This window comes from Hylobates moloch, unplaced genomic scaffold, assembly GCF_009828535.3.
Source record: "Hylobates moloch isolate HMO894 unplaced genomic scaffold, HMol_V3 SCAFFOLD_23, whole genome shotgun sequence".
Lineage (NCBI taxonomy): Eukaryota > Metazoa > Chordata > Mammalia > Primates > Hylobatidae > Hylobates > Hylobates moloch.
Genome location: NW_026652298.1, coordinates 24663772 through 24687196, shown reverse-complemented (window position 1 = coordinate 24687196; position 23425 = coordinate 24663772). Strand labels below are relative to the sequence as shown.

Genomic DNA, 23425 nt, shown 5'->3' with positions numbered 1-23425 from the left:
TTTTTTTTTTTGAGACGGAGTCTCGCTCTTGCTGCCCAGGCTGGAGTGCAGTGGCACGATCTTGGCTCACCGCAACCTCTGCCTCCCAGGTTCAAGCCATTCTTCTGCCTCAGTCTCCCGAGTAGCTGGGATTACAGACATGTGCCACCGTGCCCAGCTAATTTTGTGTTTTTAGTAGAGACGGGGTTTCGCCATGTTGGCCACGCTGGTCTGGAACTCCTGACCTCAGGTGATCCGCCCGCCTCGGCCTCCCAAAGTGCTGGGATTACAGGCATGAGCCACCGTGCATGGCAGAAGTTTATTTCTTGCTAGCATAAAGTACTAGGTTCAGGTCAGTGGGGGACTTTGCAGCCATTCAGGGGCCCAGGCTCTTTCCATCTTGTGGCTCTGCATACCCCTAAAACCTCATTTTTGTCTGCAACCAAGCAGTACAAAAAGAAAGAGTTTGGAGTATGGGTATACTAGTTAGCTACGCAGAATAAATCACCCCACAACTGAGTAGCCTAAAACAATAGTTTCTCAAGTCTACCAGTCAGCTGGACAAATCCTTCTAGTTTCAGTTGGGCTGAATCTTTATCCATAGTCGGCTGTGGTTGGGGAGATGGCTCTGCTGATCCAGGTTGGGGATCAGCTGGCTGTAAGCTGGTCTGGGGTGGCTTCAGCTGGGATGATCACATGGTATCATCAGGATAGCTCGGGTTTGTTTGCATGGCAACAGCTGCAGCCCAAGAGAGGATCAGAAGCCTGCGAAACCTCCTGAGACTAGGCTTAGAACCAGCTCAGCTTCCCTCCTACTGCAGTCTGTGGTCTAACCAGATCACAGTCCAGATTCAATGGGTGGGAAGAGATTCCTCCCGCTAATGGAAAGAGCTGTTTATAAAGTCACATGGCCATGAGGCATTCACACATTCATTGAGTAATCGGGAGTTTTGGGAGTGGGTTAAGGGCCAAGTCTGAAAGGTGCACATATCGCTTTTCTTTACATTTCTACCGGAGAGAATTTAGCCACATGGTCATACCTAACTGCCAGGGAGGCTGGGAAGTGTCTCCAGCTAGTGCCAGAGAAGGGGAGAATGGATTTGGGTGGTAGCTTGCCATCTCCCCCATTCTTGAAGAATTTAAAACATAATTTTCCCATTGACCTGGTTAATGACAGAGGTGGTTATTTCTGCTTAACTCTCGAATTACTCCCCCCCACAGGGTCAGTAGCATAAATGCATTAGAAGGGTTGGGCAAAGTGGCTCGTGCCTGTAATCACAGCACTTTGAGAGGCTGAGGCAGGAGGATTGCTTGAGACCAGGAGTTCCAGACCAGCCTGGGCAGCAAAGCAAGACCCTGTCTTTGCAAAATAAATAAATAAATAAATAAATAAAATAATAATAGAAAAATTAGCTGAGTGTGGTGATGTGTGCCTATAGGCCCAGCTACTCAGAAGGTTGAGGCAGGTGTATCACTCAAGCCCAGGACTAGGAGGGCTGCAGTGAGCTATGATTGTGCCACTACCCTCCAGCCTGGGTGACAGAGTAACATCCTGTCTCTATGAAAAAAATAGCAAAACAAAATAACACATTGGATGATACACTGTGCCTTGGAGGTTTGACAATACGTTATCTTTGGTTTTATTTTTAATTTGGTTGGTCTTGTATTCTCAAAAAATATTGAGACTTTGTAAATGTATTTTAGCTGGCACAATGGCTCATACCTGTAGTCCCAGCAATTTGGGAGGCTGAAGCAGGTGGATCGCTTGAGCTCAGGAGTTTATGACCAGCCTGGGCAATGTGGTGAAACCCTGTTTCTACTAAAATTACAAAATTTAGCTGGGCATGGTGGTGCACTCCTGTAGTCTCAGCTACTCAGGGAGGATCACCTGAGCCCGGAGGTTGAGGCTACAGCAAGCCAAGATGGCGCCACTGCACTTCAGTCTGAGTGACAACGCGAGACGTTGTCTCAAAAACAAACAAACAAACAAAAATATTTTAGTGCTCCCTTTGGCAGCACATATACTAAAATTGGAGTGATACAGAGAAAATTAGCATGGCCTTTGAGCAAGAATGACACACAAATTCATGAAGCATTCCATATATAAATTTATTTAAAAATCAAATAAATAAATAATGTATTTTATTTCCCACTCTTTCAGATTCACAGATTTTGAATTCTTATAAACTACTACTGCTCTATACCAAACTCTGCCACACCTGAGAGAGAGACATATTTTCTTCCATCAAGGGACTTCCAGGCTCACTGGAAAAATGAAACTAACAGACTCATGAGAGCAGGAACCATGTCTATCTGGTTTACCAGTGAATCCCTAGAAAGTGGCAAAGAAGGCTGGGTGCAGTGGCTCACGCCTGTAATCTCAGCATTTTGAGAGGCCAAGGCGGGTGGATCACCTGAGGTCAGGAGTTCGAGAACAGCCTGGCCAACATGGTGAAACCTCATCTCTACTAAAAATAGAAAAATTAGCCAGGCGTGGTGGCAGGCACCTGTTATCCCAGCTACTCGTGAGGCTGAGGCAGGAGAATCGCTTGAACCCAGGAGGCGGAGGTTGTAGTGAGCCGAGATCGTGCCACTGCACTCCAGCCTGGGCGACAAAGCGAGACTCCGTCTAAAAAAAAAAAAAAAAAAACAAAGAAAGTGGCAAAGAAAAGGACACAGGAAAGATCATTCTTTTTTTTTGTGAGACGGAGTCTTGCTCTGTCGCCCAGGCTGGAGTACAATGGCACGATCTCAGCTCACTGAAACTTCCCTGCCCCAGGTTCAAGCAATTCTCCTGCCTCAGCCTCCTGAATAGCTGGGATTACAGGCACCCGCCAGCACGCCTGGCTAATTTTGTAATTTTTAGTAGAGACAGGGTTTCACCATGTTGGTCAGGCTGGTTTCAAATTCCTGACCTCAGGTGATCCGCCTGCCTCGGCCTCCCAAAGTGCTGGGATTACAGGCTTAGCCACCGCACCGGGCCAGGAAGGATAATTCTAATTGCTAATAGTTGTTATTCTAAGATCTTTATTTCCTTTAATCCCTACTCTACCCTCTGAGGCAAGGTTTTCAAATTATTATTATTATTTTATTTATTTATTTTTAGACGGAGTTTCGCTCTTGTTGCCCAGGCTAGAGTTTAATGGTGTGATCTCGGCTCACTGCAACCCCTGCCTCCTGGGTTCAAGCGATTCTCCTGCCTCAGCCTCCCGAGTAGCTGGGATTACAGGTATGCGTCACCACGCCTGGCTAATTTTGTATTTTAGTAGAGACAGAGTTTCTCCATGTTGGCCAGGCTGTTCTCGAACTCCTGACCTCAGGTGATCTGCCTGCCTCGGCCTCCCAAAGTGCTGGGATTACAGGCATGAGCCACCACGTCTGGCCTATTTTATTTATTTTTTTTGAGACGGAGTCTCACTCTGTCACCCAGGCTGGAATGCAGTGGCGCCATCTCGCCTCACTGCAACCTCCGCCTCGCGGGTTCCAGCGCTTGTCCCACCTCAGCCTCCTGAGTAGCTGGGACTACAGGCGCCTGCCACCATGCCTGGCTAATTTTTTGTATTTTTCTTAGAGATGGGGTTTCACCATGTTGGCCAGGCTCGTCTGGAATTCCTAGCCTCAGGTGATCCATCTGCCTTGGCCTCCCAAAGTGCTGGGATTACAAGCATGAGCCACTGCACCCAGCCGAGGGGGGGGGTTTTTTTAACCTTAGCACTCTTGCTTTTTTTTTTTAATTTTTTTGAGACGGAGTCTCGCTCTGTTGCCCAGGCTGGAGTGCACTGGCACCATCTTGGGTCACTGCAAGCTTTGCCTCCCAGGTTCACGCCATTCTCCTGCCTCAGCCTCCCAAGTAGCTGGGACTACAGGTGCCCGCCACTGCGCCCGGCTAATTTTTTTGTATTTTTTTTTTTTTTTTTTAGTAGAGATGGGGTTTCACTGTGTTAGCCAGGATGGTCTTGATCTTTTGACCTTGTGATCCGCCTGCCTCGGCCTCCCAAAGTGCTGGGATTACAGGTGTGAGCCACCACACCCGGCTGCACTCTTGCTTATTGACATTTGGGGCCAGATAGTTCTCTGTTGTGGAGGGCTGTCTGTGGATTGGAGGATGTTTAGCAGCATCCCTGGCCTCTACCCACTAGACGCCAGAAGCATGTCCCCCTGCCCCAAGTTGTGACAATCAAACCATTGCCTGATGTTCCTTGGGGGGTGTGCAAAATCGCCCCCACTTGAGAACCACTGATCTAAGGGTGGGTACTTTACTAACTCCAACTTACAGATAAGGAACCCAATGCACAGCACTAGGAAGCTTGTTTGGATGGAAGGTTCAAGTCCTTTTCTTTAATAGGAGCTCCCTGTCTGATGGAGGAGGACAGACTGGTGGGAGGGTGGAGGCATGTGCCATGTGCCATGGATGGCTGGCAAATTCCTCACGTTTCCCCTCTCACCTTCAGGCCCCAGCACCTTCTCTTTCCCCTGCTCTCCTTACTCCCTGCTCCAACACCAACTTGGACTTGGGGCGCCTCCGCCAGGTTTCCAGAGCTCTGACCACATCCCCTTTTGTAGCACTTCTCCCAGGGAGCTGTCGTTGTTGGATGTCAGCGTGTCTGCCTTCCCTCTAGACTCAGGATCAGCTTTGTGGGCCGTGCAGTCTCTGTTGCAACTACTCAGTTCTGCTGTTGCAGACGGTTCATAAATGAATTGGCATGGCTGTGTTCTAGGAATATTTATGGACACTGAAATTTGAATTTCATGTGTCACAAAATATTGTTTTTATTTTGGCTTTTATTTTTATTATTTTTATTTAATTATTATTATTATTTTTTGATATGGAGTCTCGCTCTGTCACCCAGGCTGGAGTGCAATGGCAACATCTCAGCTCACTGCAACCTCTGCCTTCTGGGTTCAAGTGATTCTCCTGCCTCAGCCTCCCTAGTAGCTCGGATTACAGGTGTCTGCCACCATGCCCACCTAATTTTGGTATTTTCATAGAGATGGGGTTTCGCCATGTTGGTCAGGCTGGTCTTGAACTTTTGGCTTCATGTGATCTGCCTGCCTCGGCCTCCCAAAGTGCTGAGATTACAAGTGTGAGCCACTGCACCTGGCCTCCTTTTTTTTTTTTTGACACAGGGCCTTGCTCTGTCTCCCAGGCTGGAGTGCAGTGGTGAAATCTCAGCTCACTGCAGCCTGACCCCAGGCTCAAGCAATCCTCCTGCCTCAGCCTCCCAAAGTGCTGAGATTACAGGCATGAGCCACTGTGCCTGGACCGTCATTCCTTTTTAAGGCTGAATAATATTCTATTGTGTGGATAGACCACATTTTAAATAATCCACTTATCCGTCAGTGGACATTTGGATTGTTTCTACCTTTTCATTATTAGCAATAATGCTGCTACGAACACTCAACACAAGTTTTTTTTTATTTTTGAGACCGAGTTTTGCTCTTGTTGCCCAGACTGGCTAACGTAGTGCAGTGGCAGGATCTTGGCTCACTGCAACCTGCGCCCCCCGGGTTCAAGAAATTCTTCTGCCTTGGCCTCCCAAGTAGCTGTGATTACAGACGCCCACCACCATGCCTGGCTAATTTGTATTTTTAGTAGAGATGGAGTTTCACTATGTTGGTCAGGCTGGTCTCGAATTCCTGACCTCAGGTGATCCACCGCCTCAGCCTCCCAAAGTGCTTGGATTACAGGCATGAGTCACCGCGCCCAGCCTCATGACAAGTTTTTGTTTGAGAGCCCTGTTTTCAATTATTTGTATGTACCTAGGAGTGGAACTGCATGGCACATGGTTATTCTGTTTGACATTTTGATGGACTGCCAAACTTTTTTCCATAGCGGTGGCAGCATTTTATATTCCTTGCAGCAATGTATGAGAGCTCACATATTTCTCTGTCCTTTCAGCTGGGGTTTTATGAGATGCTGAGTCTTTCTTTTCTTTTTTCTTTCTTTCTTTTTTTTTTTTTTGAGATGACTTTTCACTCTTGTTGCCCAGGCTGGAGTGCAATGGCACTCGGCTCACTGCAACCTCCGCCTCCCAGCTTCAAGCGATTCTCCTGCCTCAGCCTCGTGGAGTAGCTGGGATTACAGGTGCCCGCCACCACGCCTGGCTAATTTTGTATTTTTAGTAGAGATGGCGTTTCCTTTTTTCTTTCTTTTTTTTCTTTTTTCTTTTTTTTTGTAGTAGAGGCGGGGTTTCACCGTGTTAGTCAGGATGGTCTCGATCTCCTGACCTCGTGATCCGCCCGCCTCGGCCTCCCAAAGTGTTGGGATTACAGGCGTGAGCCACCGCGCCCGGCCGAGATGGCGTTTCACCATGTTGGCCAGGCTGGTCTTGAACTCCTGACCTCAGGTGATCCACCTGCCTCGGCCTCCCAGAGTGCTGGGATTACAGGCGTGAGCCACCGTGCCAGGCTGGGATGCTGAGTCTTGATGCTGCTGTTGTTGTCATTGTCATGATCATGTTTTCCATGCAGGGACATTCAGGAGACACAAATGAAGTATCTCTCCGAATGGGACCAGTGGAAGCGGTATAGCAGCAAGTCTTGGAAGAGGTTCCTAGAGAAGGCTCGAGAGATGACGACCCACCTGGAGCTGTGGCGGGAGGACATTCGCAGCATAGAAGGTACACCGCCCTGGCCTCTCTGCAGGCTCCTCCGCAGAAGTCTCTGTGTCTGGGGAGCAAGTACAGCTTTGTTTCCACTAGCTGAAACTGAGCATTTCTTTCCATGATAAATGTGAGCAACAAACCACAACAAGGTTTAGCAGAACCTGTGTCTTTGTCACCAGGAAAAAATCGTGAATATTTTCCTGTCCCTTTCAGTTGTTGTATTTATCTTGGAATACCGTTAATGCCCATGAATACTTGGAAATTTTAGTCGTTATTAGACTTGCCACTAGATCTTGTTATTTAATGTGCTGGTGAAGACCAGGCACAGTGGTTCACTCCTGTAATCCCAGCACTTTGGGAGGCCAAGGTGGGTGAATCATGAGTTCAGGAATTCGAGACCAGCCTGGACAACATGGTGAAATCCCATCTCTACTAAACTACAAAAAATTCTCTGGGCATGGTAGTGCATGCCTGTAATCCCAGGTATTTGGGAGGCTGAGGCATGAGAATCACTTGAATTCGGGAGGTGGACGTTGCAGTGAGCCGAGACCGCACTATTGCACTCCAGCCTGGGTAACAGAGTGAGACTCTGTCTCAAAAGAAGTGCCAGTAAAGGTGCTCACTGATGCTCACATAGATCATTCTATCACACATATTTTTTAAATAATATGATAACTGTATATCTGTTTTTATGTTATGCATTTAAATTAAATGCATAAAATAGTATTATGTAAAAATAATATTAAATTATAATATTTTAATATTAGTAAACTATTTCATGCATTAAAATATTATGCATTAATATATTATTTTAAAAATGTTATGCTTTTAATTTCAATGCACAAAATAAAAACAGACATACAGTTATCATATTATTAAAAACATTATCCCAGCCAGGCGGTGGTTCATGCCTAATCCTAGCATTTTGGGAGACTGAGGCAGGAAGATCATCTGAGCCCAGGAGTTTGAGACCAGCCTGGGTAACAAAGTAAGACCTTGCCTCTACAAAAAAAAGTGTTTTTTTTTTTTTTTTTTTGAGACTGAGTCTTGCTCTGTCGCCCAGGCTGGAGTGCAGTGGCGCGATCTCGGCTCACTGCAGGCTCCGCCCCCCAGGTTCACGCCAGGCTCCTGACTCAGCCTCCCGAGTAGCTGGGACTACAGGCGCCCGCCACCTCGCCCGGCTAATTTTTTGTATTTTTAGTAGAGACGGGGTTTCACCGTGTTAGCCAGGATGGTCTCGATCTCTTGACCTCGTGATCCGCCCTTCTTGGCCTCCCAAAGTGCTGGGATTATAGGCGTGAGCCACCGCGCCCGGCTCCAAAAAAAGTTTTAAAAATTAGCTGGATGTGGTGCTATATGCCCATAGTCCCAGCTTCTGGGGAAGCTTAGGCAGGAGGATCACCTGAGCCCAGGAGTTTGAGGCTGCAGTAAGCTATGATTGTGCTATTGCACTCCAGCCTGGGCAACAGAGCTAGACCCTGTCTCAAAACAAAAACATAAATAGATAAACAGAAAGCCTTATTATCTTGAGTCGAGGTTCATCACTTTTACCAAACTGCAAAGAGTTCCCATGGCCCTGAAAATACTGTGAACCCCTACTTTCCTATAATGGTGAGAATTTGGGATTAAAATATTGTTATTAGTTGGCTTGGGCTGCCGTAACAAAATACCGCAGACTGGATGGCTTAAAAAACAGGAACTTTTTTTCTCATAGTTTTGGAGGCTTGAACAGGCCTTCTTGCTGTGTTCACGTAACCTGTGCTTTGAGTGTGCTCTGAGAAAGAGTGCAAACGGTCCAGTGTCTCTTTTTGTAAGGACACTAATCCCATCATGGGGCCCCACTCTCAAGACCTCATTGAAACCTAATCACCTGCCAAAGGCCCATCTCCAAATACTATGACACTGGGGGTTAGGGCTTCACCATATGAATTTAAGGGTGGGGACACAATTTGGTCCATAGCAAGTATGCAAAAATTGGAAGTTATGCCAATACAAAATTAGCCAGGCATAGTGGCTCATGCCTGCTATAATCCTAGCACTTTGGGAGGCTGAGGCAAGAGGATCACTTGAGCTCAGGAGTTTGCGACCAGCCTGGGTGACACAGTAAGATCCTGTCTCTATTTAATCTAAAAATAAAAATGAAAATAAAAAAAAAACAAAATATAAAATTAGAAACATTAAACATTTTTTTGATTATCTATTTTATTTTATTTTTTGAGATGAAGTTTCGCTCTTGTTGCCCAGGCTGGAGTGCACTGCAACCTCCGCCTCCCAGGTTCAAGTGATTCTCCTGCTTCAGCCTCCCAAGTAGCTGAGACTATAGGCATGTGCCACCAGGCCAGCTAATTTTTGTATTTTTAGTAGAGACAGGGTTTCACCATGTTGGACAGGCTGGTCTTGAATTCCTGACCTCAGGTGATCTGCCTGCCTTGGCCTCCCAAAGTGCTGAGATTACAGGCATGAGCCACCACGCCTGGCAGGATTATCTATTTTACAGCAAACATTTTTCAAACATCTCCCCAAAACTGCTAAAATGGAAACTTTGTGAGGTTTGTAAGGAATGTAGTAGGATAAATAAAGGAAATGATTGTCTCCATTTTTACTATTTTAAGACCTATAAAATACAATTGGCAATCTATCCAATGAACTACCTTTTTATTGTTGTTTTATTTGGAGAATATAACATATTTCTAAAAGGCTTCTTGGCTCATTTAAGACTTCAACCATGCACTCATACTTTTTCTCTTGAGATTTAAGTGTAACATTATGTTTGGAGCAAAATAATAAAAGCTAATTGTTGTTGAGCATTTACTATGAACCAGGCATTGTGTTAAGCACTTTACTCATTACCTCAGTTAATCTTCAAAGGAAACTTTCATTTAGGTACTTGTCATTTGCATGGCTCAGAGAGTTTGAGATCTTGTCCAGGTTCACTCAGCAGGGTGAGGCAGAACCAGGGTTTGAACCCAGGCATTCAAGACGTAGAGTCCAAGGTTTTAGCCACTGTGTCTAGCTCCCTCTCTTGTGAAGTGGTGGGCTTTCTGGAGATTTTCGTTCAGAAAGTGGCTTGTGTGGTAGAGGGTAGATTCTCCCTGGGAACCGGGATTTTGATTTTCTCTGCGGTTATTCTATCCCTGTGATTTCTTGGCTGGGTAGGTGCTCATCTGACATGAAGTGCAGGTGTGATAATTAAATTTCTTGCCTCTGGCAGATTGCTAAGTATTAGAGAGTGGCAAAAAACTGTGGGTATCTTATATCTTCGGTCTCCAGTAATAAGTTCTTTGCTCCTACCAAGAACAAGAAGCCATCCCTGCTCTTCAGAATGCTTTCTATCCTCAGCAATTTAATCGTTATCTAGCAGAAGCTTGGTTTTCTATTTGCAAATCAATCAATGTAATTTACCACAAAACAGAATAAAAGAAAAAAATTATATGATCATCCCAACAGATGCAGAAAAAGCATTGATAAACTTCAGTTCTCATTTTTAGCAAATAAGAAATACATAAGACCTTTCTTAATTTTGATTTTAAAAACCTATAAACATTATACAGCAAACAACATACTTAATGATGAAATATTAAAAGCTTTTTCCCTGAGATCGAGAATGAGAAAAAGGTGCCAATTATCACAGATTCTGTTCAAAATCATCCTGGAAGTTCTAGCCAATGTAGTAGGATGGGTGGGGGGAAGGATAATAATTGGAAAGGAAGAAATAAAATGTCATTTTTTTGGCAGATGACAATGATATGCATGTAGATAATTAAAAAGACAACTATTAAAATTAATGTTAATGTAACAAGGTTTATTGTTAAGTTAAAATGTCTCTATATAAAATGAATTGTATTTCCATATACCAACAACGAACATTTAGAAACTGAAAATTTTTAAATGATACAATTTACCGTAATATCAAAAATGTCAGGGCCAGGCATGGTGGCTCACGCCTATAATTCCAGCACTTTGGGAGGCTGAGGCAGGTGGATCACGTGAGGTCAGGAGTTCGAGACCAGCTTGGCCAACATAGTGAAACCCCGTCTCTAATAAAAACATAAAAATTAGCCGGGCGTGGTGGCTCATGCATATAGTCCCAGCTACTTGGGAGACTGAGACGTGAGAATTCCTTGAACCCAGGAGGCAGAGGTTGCAGTGAGCTGAGATCACGCCATTGCATTCCACCCTGGGCAACAGAGTGAGACTTGGTGTCAAAAAAAAAAAAAAAAAAAGTTAGATATCTAGGAATATATCTAAAGAATCATATGCAATAATTATACACAGAAAACTATAAAGTATTATTGAGAAAAACTAAGGAAGACCTAAATATACCATGTTCATAGATCAGAAGACTTAATATTATAAATATGTCACTTCTCCTCAAATTGAGCTATATATTTTATGTAATCCCAATCAGAATCTTAGCGGATTGAGTGTGTGAAAATTAAAACACTAATTCTAACGTTTGTATATAAATGCAAAAGACCAAAGATATCTAAGACAATCTTGAGGAGTAACAAAGCTGAAAGATACCATATATCAAGTCTTACAAATCTGCAGTAATTAAGACAGTCTAGCATTGGTGTAAAGATAGACATGTAGACTCATGGAACAGGATAGAGTTCAGAAACAGATTCATACATATATGGTCAGGTGATTATTTCCAAAAAAGACAGCCAATAAGTGGTGCTGAATCAACTAGAAATTCATATAAGGAAGAGATAAATACTGAGCCCTCCCTCATACCATTCTCAAGTGATTAATTCAAGATTAATTGTAGATCTACAGATGAAAAGTTAAAACACTGGAAGATCTAGTCTTAAAGCTAACAATTAAAAAAAAATAAAATGTTTCTTCCTTCTTCCAGCTACTGATTCCTCCAGCTTCAGCTTCTGTGGCTGATTGAATCTATGATATGTAGTGTGTCAGTACCCCTGGTCAATGATGTCCGGGTTTGTTTTTTCCAGGGAAATTTGGCACTGGGATTCAGTCCTATTTCTCCTTCTTGAGATTCCTGGTGTTGCTGAATTTGGTGATATTTCTGATCATCTTTATGCTGGTTTTGCTCCCAGTCTTACTCACGAAATACAAGATCACCAACAGCAGCTTCGTGCTTATTCCTTTCAAAGACACGGGTGAGTGTCAGGCCTGGTTTACTATGAAGTGTGTTTGTTTTTCACCATGTACCTTGCTACTACAATGCTTCCTTTGCTAAGAATCTTTATTCTAATTCTTGGGCGACTGGATGGTCTAGGTTATGCTGCAGAAACAAGTGACCCCATAATGCTCACACTGCTATGGAATAACAGCATGCAGGCATGACAGCATAACAGTATGAGACTGTAAGTGAGAAATAACCACAAAGGTTCATTTCTCACACAGTCCATGTCCACTGTGCACTCTGGAGCCCAAGCTGATGGAGCAGCCTCTATCTGGAGCATTGATAGTCACACATACAAGCAAAAAACAAGCTCTACATGCGGACTTACATACAAAATATATAAAAAAGACATATCCCCAGATGTGTGGGGAGAATAGCGAAGGAAACCGAGAAGTAGAAGGAGAAAGAAATGTTACTGTATTGGACACATTGGGGTTTGGACTGAAAATGGCAAATCACAAATACACAAACATATCTATGTGCAAATATGCAAATATATATGACATTTCTAAATGTAATATACATATACAGTCATGTACCCCATGTCAATGTTTCAATTAACAATGGACCACATATGCAATGGTGGTCCCCTAAGATTATAATACTGGATTTTTACTGTGCTTTTTCTTTGTTTAGATATGTTTAGATACACAAATACTTAACATTGTGTTGCAGTTACCTACAGTGTTCAGTGCAGTAATGTGCTGTCCAGGTTTGTAACCTAGGAGCAATAGGCCATACCATACAGCCTAGGTGTGTAGTAGGCCATCCCATCTAGGTTTGTGTAAGTACACTCCGTGAAGTTCGCATGATGAAAGTGCCTAAGGACATATTTATCAGACTGTATCCTCCTTGTTAAGGCATGCATGACTTATACACATAAATTGTGAAAAACAGGCAGGCTATGGCTGGGTGTGGTGGCTCACGCCTGTAATCTCAGCACTTTGGGAGGCTGAGGTGGGCGGATCACCTGAGGTCAGGAGTTCAAGACCAGCCTGGCCAACATGGTGAAACCCCGTCTCTACTAAAAATACAAAAATGAGACAGGCGTGGTGGTGAATGCCTCTGATCGCAGCTACTTGGGAGATTGAGGCAGGAGGATTGCTCGAACCCAGGAGGTGGAGGCTTCAGTGAGCCAAGATCACGCCATTGCACTCTAGCCTGGGCAACTGTGGAAGACTCCTTCTCAAAACAAACAAACAAACAAACAAACAAAAGAAACAGGCAGGTTATAGAGACTGTAAAACTGTTTCCACTGACATTCTGGTTTTTGTTTTTTACAGATATACAATGTACAGTCTATCCAGTAAGCAGTTCTGGACTCATTTACTTTTACAGTTATATCATAGACTTGCTTTCTGGCACTGTGAGTATTTAACATAATATTTTGTTTAGCTCCTCAATCTACTAAAAATTGATTGATTTAAAGATCAGTTTCCCAAATTTCTGCAGTGAGAGCCAAACACAAGTGTTGGTTGACATATGTACCAGTAAATGAAACAGGATTTGCAGTTACCTCATCAGAAAGAACAATGTTCACCATCGCCTGCTAGAATGTCAGGAAATATGCTTTGCCACTTTCAGCCATTGGCCTTTTTCTAGTCCTTTCTTTTTATTTATTACTATTATTTTTTTGAGATGGAGTCTCCCTCTGTTGCTCAGGCTGGAGTGCAGTGGTGCAATCTCGGCTCACTGCAATCTCCGCTTCCCGGGTTCAAGTGATTCTCCTGCCTCAGCCTCTCGAGTAGCTGGAATTACACGTGTGTGCCACCATGCCCAGCTAATTTTTGTATTTTTAGTAGAGACGGGGTTTCACCATGTTGGCCAGGCTGGTCTGGAACTCCTGACCTCAGATGGTCCACGCTCCTTGGCCTCTCAAAGTACTGGGATTACAGGCGTGAGCCACCGTACCAGCCTCTAGTCCTTCAACCTTGGTATTGATCTGCAACAAAATACCGAGGTCCCCCACAGAAAGAAGCTTCAGTGAAAATGAACCCAGATAGAATGTTTACAATTTCTCTGACACTGATAAACCCCAACATTTTGGAGTCCCAGACTGGGTGGATGAAAGATGTAGCTCTTCTTTCCAGAAATTACACACAGGGACATGTGCGATGCACAACCTCACACTTTCAGATGATATGCACATATACCTGCATATCATGTACGTGGGCATATGAAGATTCTCTGAGATCCCTTATAAGTCAATCACAGGTTAACATCCCCCACCACCACCCCAACTCTAAAATGGAATTAATCTCTTTGCTTTTATGGTAGTTGTAAAAGGTTTTTATTATCGCCTTCTAAAAAAATGATTTTGGCCAGGTGCAGTGGCTCACACCTGTAACCCCAACACTTTGAGAGGCCGAGGCAGGAGGATTGCTTGAGGCCAGGAGTTTGAAACCAGCCTGGGCAACATATCTCTATACAAAATAAACATAATTAGCTGGGGGTGGAGGTGTGCACCTGTAGTCCCAGCTACTCTGGAGGCAGAGGTAGGGGAATCACTTGAGCCCAGAAGATTGAGGCTGCAGTGAGCCAAGACTGCACCACTACACTTCAGCCTGGGCAACAGAGCAAGACCCCATCTTAAAAAACAGATTTTGTGGTTTTTCATTTTTTTATTTCACTTTTTTCAGCAAATAAGATTGCAGCTATGAAAAGTGGCCATCTTTGCCCTTTAGACTAGGGTTTCTCAAACTTGGCACTGTTGATTTTTTTAGAGATAGGATCATGCTCTGTTGCCCAGGTTAGAGTGTAGTGGCACAATCATAGCTCACTATAATCTCAAACTCCTGGGCTTAAACGATTTTCCCAAGTAGCTAGGACTACAGGCGTGCACTACACTTGGCTAATTTTTAATTTTCTTTCTAGAGATGTGAGGTCTCACTATGTTGCCCAGGCTGGTTTCAAACTCCTGGCCTCAATGAAGCCTCCTGCCTCAGCCTCTCAAAGTGTTGGGGTTACAGGTGTGAGCCACTGTGCCTGGCCAAAATAATTTTTTAGAAGGTGACAATACAAACCTTTTAGAGCTACCATAAAAGCAATGAGATTTTGGCTAACACGGTGAAACCCCATCTCTACTAAAAATACAAAGAATTAGCCGGGCATGGTGGCGGGTGCCTATAGTCCCAGCTACTCAGGAGGCTGAGGCAGGAGAATGGCGTGAACCCGGGAGGCGGAGCTTGCAGTGAGCTGAGATCGCGCCACTGCACTCCTGCCTGGGTGACAGCAAGACTCCGTCTCAAAAAAAAAAAAAAGAAAGCAAAGTTAGGATCAAATCCCAGAGCCGCTATTAACCCTATTTCTTTAGATTACATCCCACAGGAAAAGTTTCTGTTTGTGGAAAAAAAAAGTTTCTTCACATGCTGTAACCTTCTCCCTGATAGGAAAAATTTTATAGGAGAGTTAGCTGTGCTTGATTATAGATGTTCAATAAAGTAAGCATGATAACAGTCTGTCTGAAAGAGAACTTTCTGCAATGATCTGGAGAATGTGGACCTGTGCTGTATAACAGTGGAACCACTAACTGTTTTTTGTTTGTTTGTTTTTGGAGACAGAGTCTCTCGTTCTGTCGCCCAGGCTGGAGTGCATTGGGGTGATCTCGGCCCACTGCAACCTCTGCCCCCGGGGTTCAAGCGATTCTCCTGCCTCAGCCTCCCAAGTAGCTGGGGTTACAGGTGCCCGCCATCATACCCAGCTAATTTTTGTATTTTTAGTGGAGACAGGGTTTCACCATGTTGGCCAGGCTGGTCTCGAACTCCTGACCTCAGGTGATCCACCCACCTTGGCCTCCCAAAGTGCTGGAATTACAGCCGTGAGCCACCGCGCCTGACCTTTTTTTTTTTTTTTTAAACATAGAGTCTCACTCTGTCACCAAGGCTGGGGTGCAGTGGTGCAACCTTGGCTCACTGCAACCTCTGCCCCCTGGTTTCAAGCAATTCTTGTGCCTCAGCCTCCTGAGTAGCTGGGATTACAGGCATGTGCAATGACACCCGGCTAAATTTTGTTTTTAGTAGAGATGGGGTTTCATCATGTTGGCCAAGCTGGTCTCGAACCCGTGACCTCAAGTGATCTGCCTGCCTCAGCCTCTGAAAGTGCTGGGATTACAGGTGTGAGCCACTGTGCCCGGCCCAGAACTACTAACTCTTGAGCACTTGAAATATGTCTAGTGTGGCTGGGAAACTGAATTTTAATTTAATGTTATTGTTAATAATCTAAATGTAAATAGGCACAAGTGAAAGAGGGCCAGAGAGATCAAACAGGGGCTCATTTTTCTTGAAAACAATTGAACCAAGCTCATTATCAAATCAGAAAATATTTTCCAGGCCCAGCAGACCTTTCCCCTGTAATTGTTACATTATTTTGAGGGAGAGGTTGGTGATAGCCCTGATATCAGCCCTTGGCAGTATAAACAGGTTTCTTCTGGTTGGACGTGTATTTATGGCCTTTGGGAGAGTTGAAAGGAGAATGGAGCCTTCTGCTTCTACTTTTTCTTTTCCAGTTAACAAATGACTTAATTACCCAGATAATATAAGAATGCACGGTTGTCTTGTATAATTTTAAAATACAAATATGCACAATTGTATCATGTAAATATGCTCAGCTTCAATAAATTTGTTTTAAGAAGGCACACATACACACATATACACAAGAATGCACAGTTGTCATGAAAAATACAGAATTTATAGAGTAAAAGTGAAAATATCCCTCCCCAGAGGTCACTGAATATTTAACCCCATGGTTTACAGCCTACTTGACCGCTGACCTTTCTCTGTGCACTCACATGGTCTTGCTTGATATTTCATAATATGGATTTTTAGTGTTCTAGCCTGATCTCTGTATGGACATTCAGATTTCCTCTCATTTCCTTCCTTTATACGCAATGCTGTAGGGAACCTCTATGTAATACCTACCTACAATGTTTCTGCTATATCTGTTCTCTTCTTCACTCTCCTGAAGTTTTCCTGCCTCCTTGGATGGAGGCAGGAAATCATTTGAGGAGTTCAATCATTCCCACCATAAGAAGTCAGTCAGCCGGGCACAGTGGCTCACCTGTAATCCCAGCACTTTGGGAGGCTGAGGCTGGAGGATCGTTTGAGCCCAGGAGTTGGAGACCAGCCTGGGCAACATCGTGAGACCATATCTCTACTTTTTTATTTGAAAAAAAAAGGAGAAGAAGTCAGAGAGTTTTCTGAGCCACCAGGCCTTACTATTCTTCTTCTTCAAAATTGTTTGGCTCTTCTTCTGGTGCGTTGTGATTCCATATGAATTTTAGGATCAGCTTGTCAGTTTTTCTGTAAGGCAGCCAGCTAGGACTCTAACAAGGATGATGTTGAATCTGTAAGTCACTTTGAGGAATTTGGCCATAGATCTTCTGATCCATAAACATGGGATGTTTTCTGTTTCTTTAGAGCTTCTTTAATTATTATTATTATTTTTTTGAGACAGAGTCTCGCTCTGTTGCCCAGGCTGGAATGCAGTGGCGTGATCTTGGCTCACCACAACCTCCGCCTCTCGAGTTCAAGTGATTCTCCTGCCTCAGCCTCCCGAGTAGCTGGGAATGCAGGCACGTGCCACCACACCTGGCTAATTTTTGTATTTTCAGTAGAGACAGGGTTTCACTGTGTTGGCCAGGCTGGTTTTGAACTCCTGAGCTCGTGATCCACCTGCCTTGACCTTCCAAGGTTCTGGGATTACAGGCATGATCCACCGTGCCTGGCCGAGATTTGCACTTTTTTTTTTAATTTTTAGATTTTATTTTATTTATTTATTTATTTTTGAGATGGAGTCTCGTTCTGTTGCCCAGGCTGGAGTGCAGTGGCGCGATCTCGGCTCACTGCAAGATCCGCCTGCCAGGTTCACACCGTTCTCCTGCCTCAGCCTCCCGAGTAGCTGGGACTGCATGCGCCTGCCACCACGCCCGGCTAATTTTTTGTATTTTTAGTAGAGACGGGGTTTCACCGTGGTCTCGATCTCCTGACCTCGTGATTCATCCGCCTCGGCCTCCCAAAGTGCTGGGATTACAAGCGTGAGCCACTGCGCCCGACAATGTTTTATTCTTTTTGATTCTATGGCACATGGAATTTTATGCTTAATTTCAGTTTTGGCTTGTTATATGTGCTTTTTTTCTTTCAGAGACAGGGTCTTGCTCTGTTACCCAGTCTAGAGTGCAGTAGCACAATCACGGCTTACTCCAGCCTCCCGAGCAGCTGAGACCATAGCCATGCACCTCTATGCCCAGCTAATTAAAAAAAAAAAAAAATTTGTAGAGATAAGGATCTCTCTATGTTGCCCAGGCTTGTCTCAAGCTCCTGGGTTCAAGTAATCCTCCTGCCTCGGCCTTCCAAGGTGCTGGGATTACAGGTGTGAGCCACCACGCCCAGCCACCTGTGCATTTTTTTTTTTTTTTTTTTTTGAGCTAGAGCCTTACTCTATTGCCCAGGCTGGAGTGTAGTGGTGTGATCTCAGCTCACTGCAACCTCCGCCTCCCGGGTTCAAGCGATTGTCCTGCCTCAGCCTCCTGAGTAGCTGGGGTTGCAGGCGCGCAACACCAGGCCCGGCTAATTTTTTTGTATTTTTAGTGGAGACGGGGGTTTCAACATGTTGGCCAGGCTGGTCTTGAACTCCTGACCTCAGGTGATCTGCCTGCCTCGGCCTCCCAAAGGGCTGGGATTATAGGCGTGAGCCACCTTGCCCGGCCCACCTGTTCATTTTTAATGCCAGGATTTTATCAGTGCTTTATTTACCAAACACTGAGTACTCCCTGTGCCTCTGGGGCTGTTCCAGTCTCTGGGGATACAGAGAGGAAAGGGGACACTGGAACTTGTGTTCTTTGAGGCAGGGACTACTCTTCTGGTTCCCTGCAGTGAGCTGACCAGTCTGACCTCATGCTCTTGGCTTCGTTTCAGGGTTTCCTGGAGGAAACTAGCCTCTTTTATGGACATTACACCATTGATGGTCTGAAATTTCAGAACTTCACCTATGATCTGCCCCTGGTGTATTTGCTAAGCACAATCGCCTCCCTGGCCCTGAGCCTTCTTTGGATAGTGAAAAGGTAAAGTCTGCCTTTGCATTCTCTCTGAATTACCCTTGATGGCTGGAGGCTATTGGAGATACGGGAGCTCTGGGAGCCATTGCCTAAAGGATGAGTGGAGTCCAATGGTGGGTTTTGTGGGGAAGGGCTTGTGAGTACATTGGCAGCTGAAGAGACCTGGGAGAAATAGAAGTCAGGATTTGGGATGGAGTAGCAGACTAGCAGACTGAGGTTCTTTTTTTTTTTTTTTTTCTTCCCAGACAGAGTCTTTCTCTGTCACCCAGACTGGAGTGCAGTAGTGGAATCTCGGCGCTCACTGCAACCTCTGCCCCCCAGGTTCAAGTGATTCTTGTGCCTCAGCCTCCTGGGGGTAGCTAGGACTACAGGAACGTGCCACCACGCCTAGCTAATTTTTGTATTTTTAGTAGAGTTTGGCCAGGCTGGTCTCGAACTCCTGACCTCAGGTCATCTGCCCACCCTGGCCTCCGAAAGTTCTGGGATTACAGGTGTGAGCCTGGCCTGGGGTTCTCGACTCAATCATTACTGAACACATCTGGCAATCCCACCCCACTGCACACATACCCCTTCCTTTGCTTCGGGGTGTATGTTAACTAGGTCTCTACTGGGTTGTAAGTAGGAGAAACCTAGCCCTGAGGGTTATTGACTGGCTCACAGATCCAAGGAAGGGAGGAAACTCAAATTACAGGAAGGACAAAGATGGAGCCATGGCTTAGGAACAACATCAAAAGCAAGAATCCCTCGTCTTCAATTCTTTGGTATAGTGGTGCCTTTCTTAAGTGGTGGGAAATAGGGCATCTTATAGTTTGCATCAGCCTTGACCTCCTGGGTCACAGGTGCAGAAATCCTTAGAAGAGACTTGTTATGTCTGCTTCATTCAGGTTCCCAGCCCTGACCCTTCCACCATGGCCATGGGGAGCAGTGTGTCTGCGATGAGCCGCTGGTAGTTCAAGTGCTCAGCACTGTGCTCCTTCAGCTGTGGCCAGGGGCTAGGATCCTATGACAACATGGCTTTTCCTGTGGGAGACAAGTGGTTTAGGGAGACAGAGCAATTCCCAAGAAAAGAGAAGAGTATTAATTTCCTTAACAAACAACAGGTACAAAAGGTACAATGACCCAAACACAATAGAAATTTTATTTCTTTTTTATTAGCTGGGCGTGGTGGCACACACTTGTAGTCCCAGCTACTTGGAAGGCGGAGACAGGAGAATCACTTGAACCTGGGAGGCGGAGGTTGCAGTGAGCCAAGATCGTGCCACTGTATTCCAGCCTGGGCGACAGAGCCAGACTCTGCCTCAAAAACAAACAAACAAAACAAAAGCAAAACCTGTATTTCTCTTTTACATGACAGTTCTGGGTAGGGGCATAGGTTAGTGTGGTAGAATTCATCTTACAGTATTCTAGGACTAAAGTTGACCAAAGTTCAGCCATCTTCAGCATGTGGCTTCGAAGTTTCTGCCGAGGGATGGGAAAGGAAAATGCATGGAGGAGAACCATGTGGATGGTATTTATAGGCCAGACCAGGAAGTGGTGTACATCACTCACATCCCATTGGCTACAGCTCAGTCACATGACTATAGCCAACTGCAAGGGAGGCCGGGAAACATTGTTCCTGGCTGAGCAGCTATTACCCGCAGTGACACTGTATTATAGAAGGTGAACCACAAATTTTTGATGGACAGCTTGCCATCTCTGCACCAGGGGCGTTGCCATCTCTGCCCTAGTATCATGGATGGGCCTCTTTCTTGCCTACTTGATTGTCCCCGTGAGAGCATGCACAGTGTTGTAAGCCATGGAGCTGCAAAGCTCCTTATCACAGGTGCAGAAGAGACTAGGGTGCTGCAGATAGATTTGGCCCTCCGTAAGGACCAGGATTCACCACTGCAAAGAAAACCCCAATGTCCAACTGGGCACTTGTATCCTGAGTCAGAATCTATGAGATGAACGTGAACTAGTGAGCGTCCATCCCCCACCCAAATGTACTATGTACAAATGAGAAGCAGCCTCAGGCTGCTTTTGAGGGGCAAAGAGATGCTTGGTAAAGAAATATTGGTTGATTGGGGTTCCATGATTGTGCCAGGGGAGATCCAAGTTTTATGGACCTACAGGCTAGACAATTTGGAAGTGCCATCTTTAAGATAAAGAGTATGAAAATATGCTTTGTAAATGATTAAAAAAAAAAAACCCAAATAAGACCATAGGAACACATTGCTAGAGTCTTCCAAAGCCTTGGAAGGGGCCCTGAAGAATGAGTAAGGTTTTTTGTTTTTGTTTTTGTTTTCTTTTCTTTTCCTTTCTTTTTTCTTTTTCTTTTTTGAGACGGAGTCTCGCTCTGTCACCGAGGTTGGAGTGCAGTGGCGCGATCTCAGCTCACTGCAAGCTCCGCCTCCCAGGTTCACGCCATTCTCCTGCCTCAGCCTCCTGAGTAGCTGGGACTACAGGTGCCCGCCACCACGCCTGTCTAATTTTTTTGTATTTTTAGTAGAGACGGGGTTTCACCGTGTTAGCCAGGATGGTCTCCATCTCCTGACCTTGTGATCTGCCTGCCTTGGCCTCCCAAAGTGCTAGGATTACAGGTGTGAGTCACTGCGCCTGGCCATGTTTTTGTTTTTTTTCAAGATGGAGTCTTGCACTGTCACCTAGGCTGGAGTGCAGTGGCGTGGTCTTGGCTCACTGCAACCTCTGCCTTCTGGGTTCAAGCAATTCTTCTGCCTCAGCCTCCCAAGTAGCTGAGATTACAGGTGCACACCACCACGACTGGCTTAATTTTTGTATTTTTAGTAGAGATGGGGTTTCACTACATTGGCCAGGCTGGTCTCGAACTCCTGACCTTGCGATCCACCCACCTTGGCCTCCCAAAGTGCTGGGATTACAGGCATGAGCCGCCGTGCCCGGCCAAATGAATAAGGTTAGTTGCACAGCGAATCTACCTATGAATCTTATTCAAGCTCAAGGCCTTGATTGCTTTCTGGGGAAGGCCATGGAGGGAGGGCTGGGTGTGATGTAATGGGAGAAAGGCCTGCTGTAGCCCAGGAAGTGGATGTGCCACAGAGTGACAAAGAGTATGGACTTTGTAGGCCAGAGACCATGGCTGGAATGTCAGTTCACCTCTTTGAGCCTCATTTTCTTTATCTGTGAAATGTGCATACCTGAAAGGGTTGTTGGGAGGATTAACAAACTAGGCAGGTGAATGAACACCTCAGCACTGTGCCTAGCACCTTATAGACATTTATTAATTACAGTTATCATCATCATCATCATTATCACCAAAGTAGCACCAGTTCTGCCACCTAACTCTCTGGATATAGGGAAATAATTTTCCTTCCTCTGGATCTTAGTTTTCTCATCTATAAAATGTAGGTCTGGGTCAGGCACGGTGGCTCATACCTGTAATCCTAGCACTTTGGGAGTACAAGGTGGGTGGATCACTTGAGCTAAGAGTTCAAGACCCACTCTGGGCAACATGGCAAAACCCTATTTCTACAAAAAATACAAATAATTAGCTAGGTGTGGTAGCGTGTACTTGTAGTTTGAGCTATGCGGGAGGCTGAGGTGGGAGGATCACCTGAACTTGGGGAGGTTGAGGCTGTAGTGAGCCATGATCACACCCCTGCACTCCACCCTGGGTGACAGAGTGAGACCCCATCTCAAAAAGTAAAAAATAAAATAAAATGTAGGTATGGTCTGAATCAGAGGCTTGCAACTGGGGTGGGTCACCATGAGCTTTATAACATGGCATATTTCTGGAGCGCACATGAGACCTATCGAATTGAAAATCTCAGATAAGAAACCATTTGGGAACCTGGATTTGGGGAAAGCACTCCATGTGGTTCTGACATAAATTCTTTGCTGTAATCCTTTGACAGAATGACTGATCATAACAATTCCTTCCATTTCTATTGTCTTCATGCCTCACTGGCAAATCCTAAAAATAACCTGTTTCATCTACAGAGGACTGTGTATGGCATCTGGTGTTTTATACCAAGCGCCAGGTGTATTTTTTCCATGAAAGCATTTGAATGAATAAAAATATGCAAGAGAATTATATCTGACCTAAACAGGTGCTCACTAAATAGTTAATATGCTATTTAAGTCATTTAGTCATTGCTTTATCCGTCAGTTGCATGTTAACCAAAGTATATAGTCCATACATTATGGATATAAAGGTGGCAAGATAGCCAGGGTACCTGCTCTCAAAGAATTTAAAATTTAGTTAGAGTATGGAGTTACAAGCAGTAAACAGATGAATAATTGCAGTTTAGTGTCATTCCTGTTAATTAAATAAAAGGGATTGGGCTGGGCACGGTGGCTCATGCCTGTAATCCCAGCGCTTTGGGAGGCCGAGGCAGACGGATCATGAGGTCAGGAGATTGAGACCAGCCTGGCCAACCTGGCGAAATCCTGTCTCTACTAAAAATACAGAAAATTAGCTGGGCATGGTGGCAGGTGCCTGTAATCCCAGTTACTCGGAAGGCTCAGGCAGGAGAATCGCTTGAACCTGGGAGGTGGAGGTTGCAGTGAGCTGAGACCGCACCACTGCACTCCAGCCTGGGCAACAGAGTGAGACTGTCTCAAAAATAAATAAGTAAATAAATAAATAAAAGGGACTGACTTGAAGTGAGGGTTATAGCCTTA

General features: G+C 44.9%; 1 protein-coding gene and 1 non-coding gene across 4 annotated transcripts in view; both read left to right on the top strand.

The window, feature by feature from the left end:
- TMC7 (transmembrane channel like 7) overlaps positions 1-23425 on the top strand; it is a 72254-nt gene that overhangs the window by 21485 nt on the left and 27344 nt on the right. For all 3 annotated transcript variants that reach the window (XM_032144843.2, XM_032144842.2, XM_032144841.2), the window contains exons 3-6: positions 6451-6599; positions 11543-11710; positions 13020-13102; positions 18648-18793. In XM_032144843.2, coding sequence (XP_032000734.1) covers positions 6451-6599; positions 11543-11710; positions 13020-13102; positions 18648-18793 — 546 coding nt within the window. The remainder of the gene's footprint in view (positions 1-6450; positions 6600-11542; positions 11711-13019; positions 13103-18647; positions 18794-23425) is intronic.
- On the top strand, positions 1980-2086 carry LOC116462799 (U6 spliceosomal RNA). The gene has a single exon (XR_004246456.1). It is a non-coding gene; the product is annotated as a U6 spliceosomal RNA (small nuclear RNA).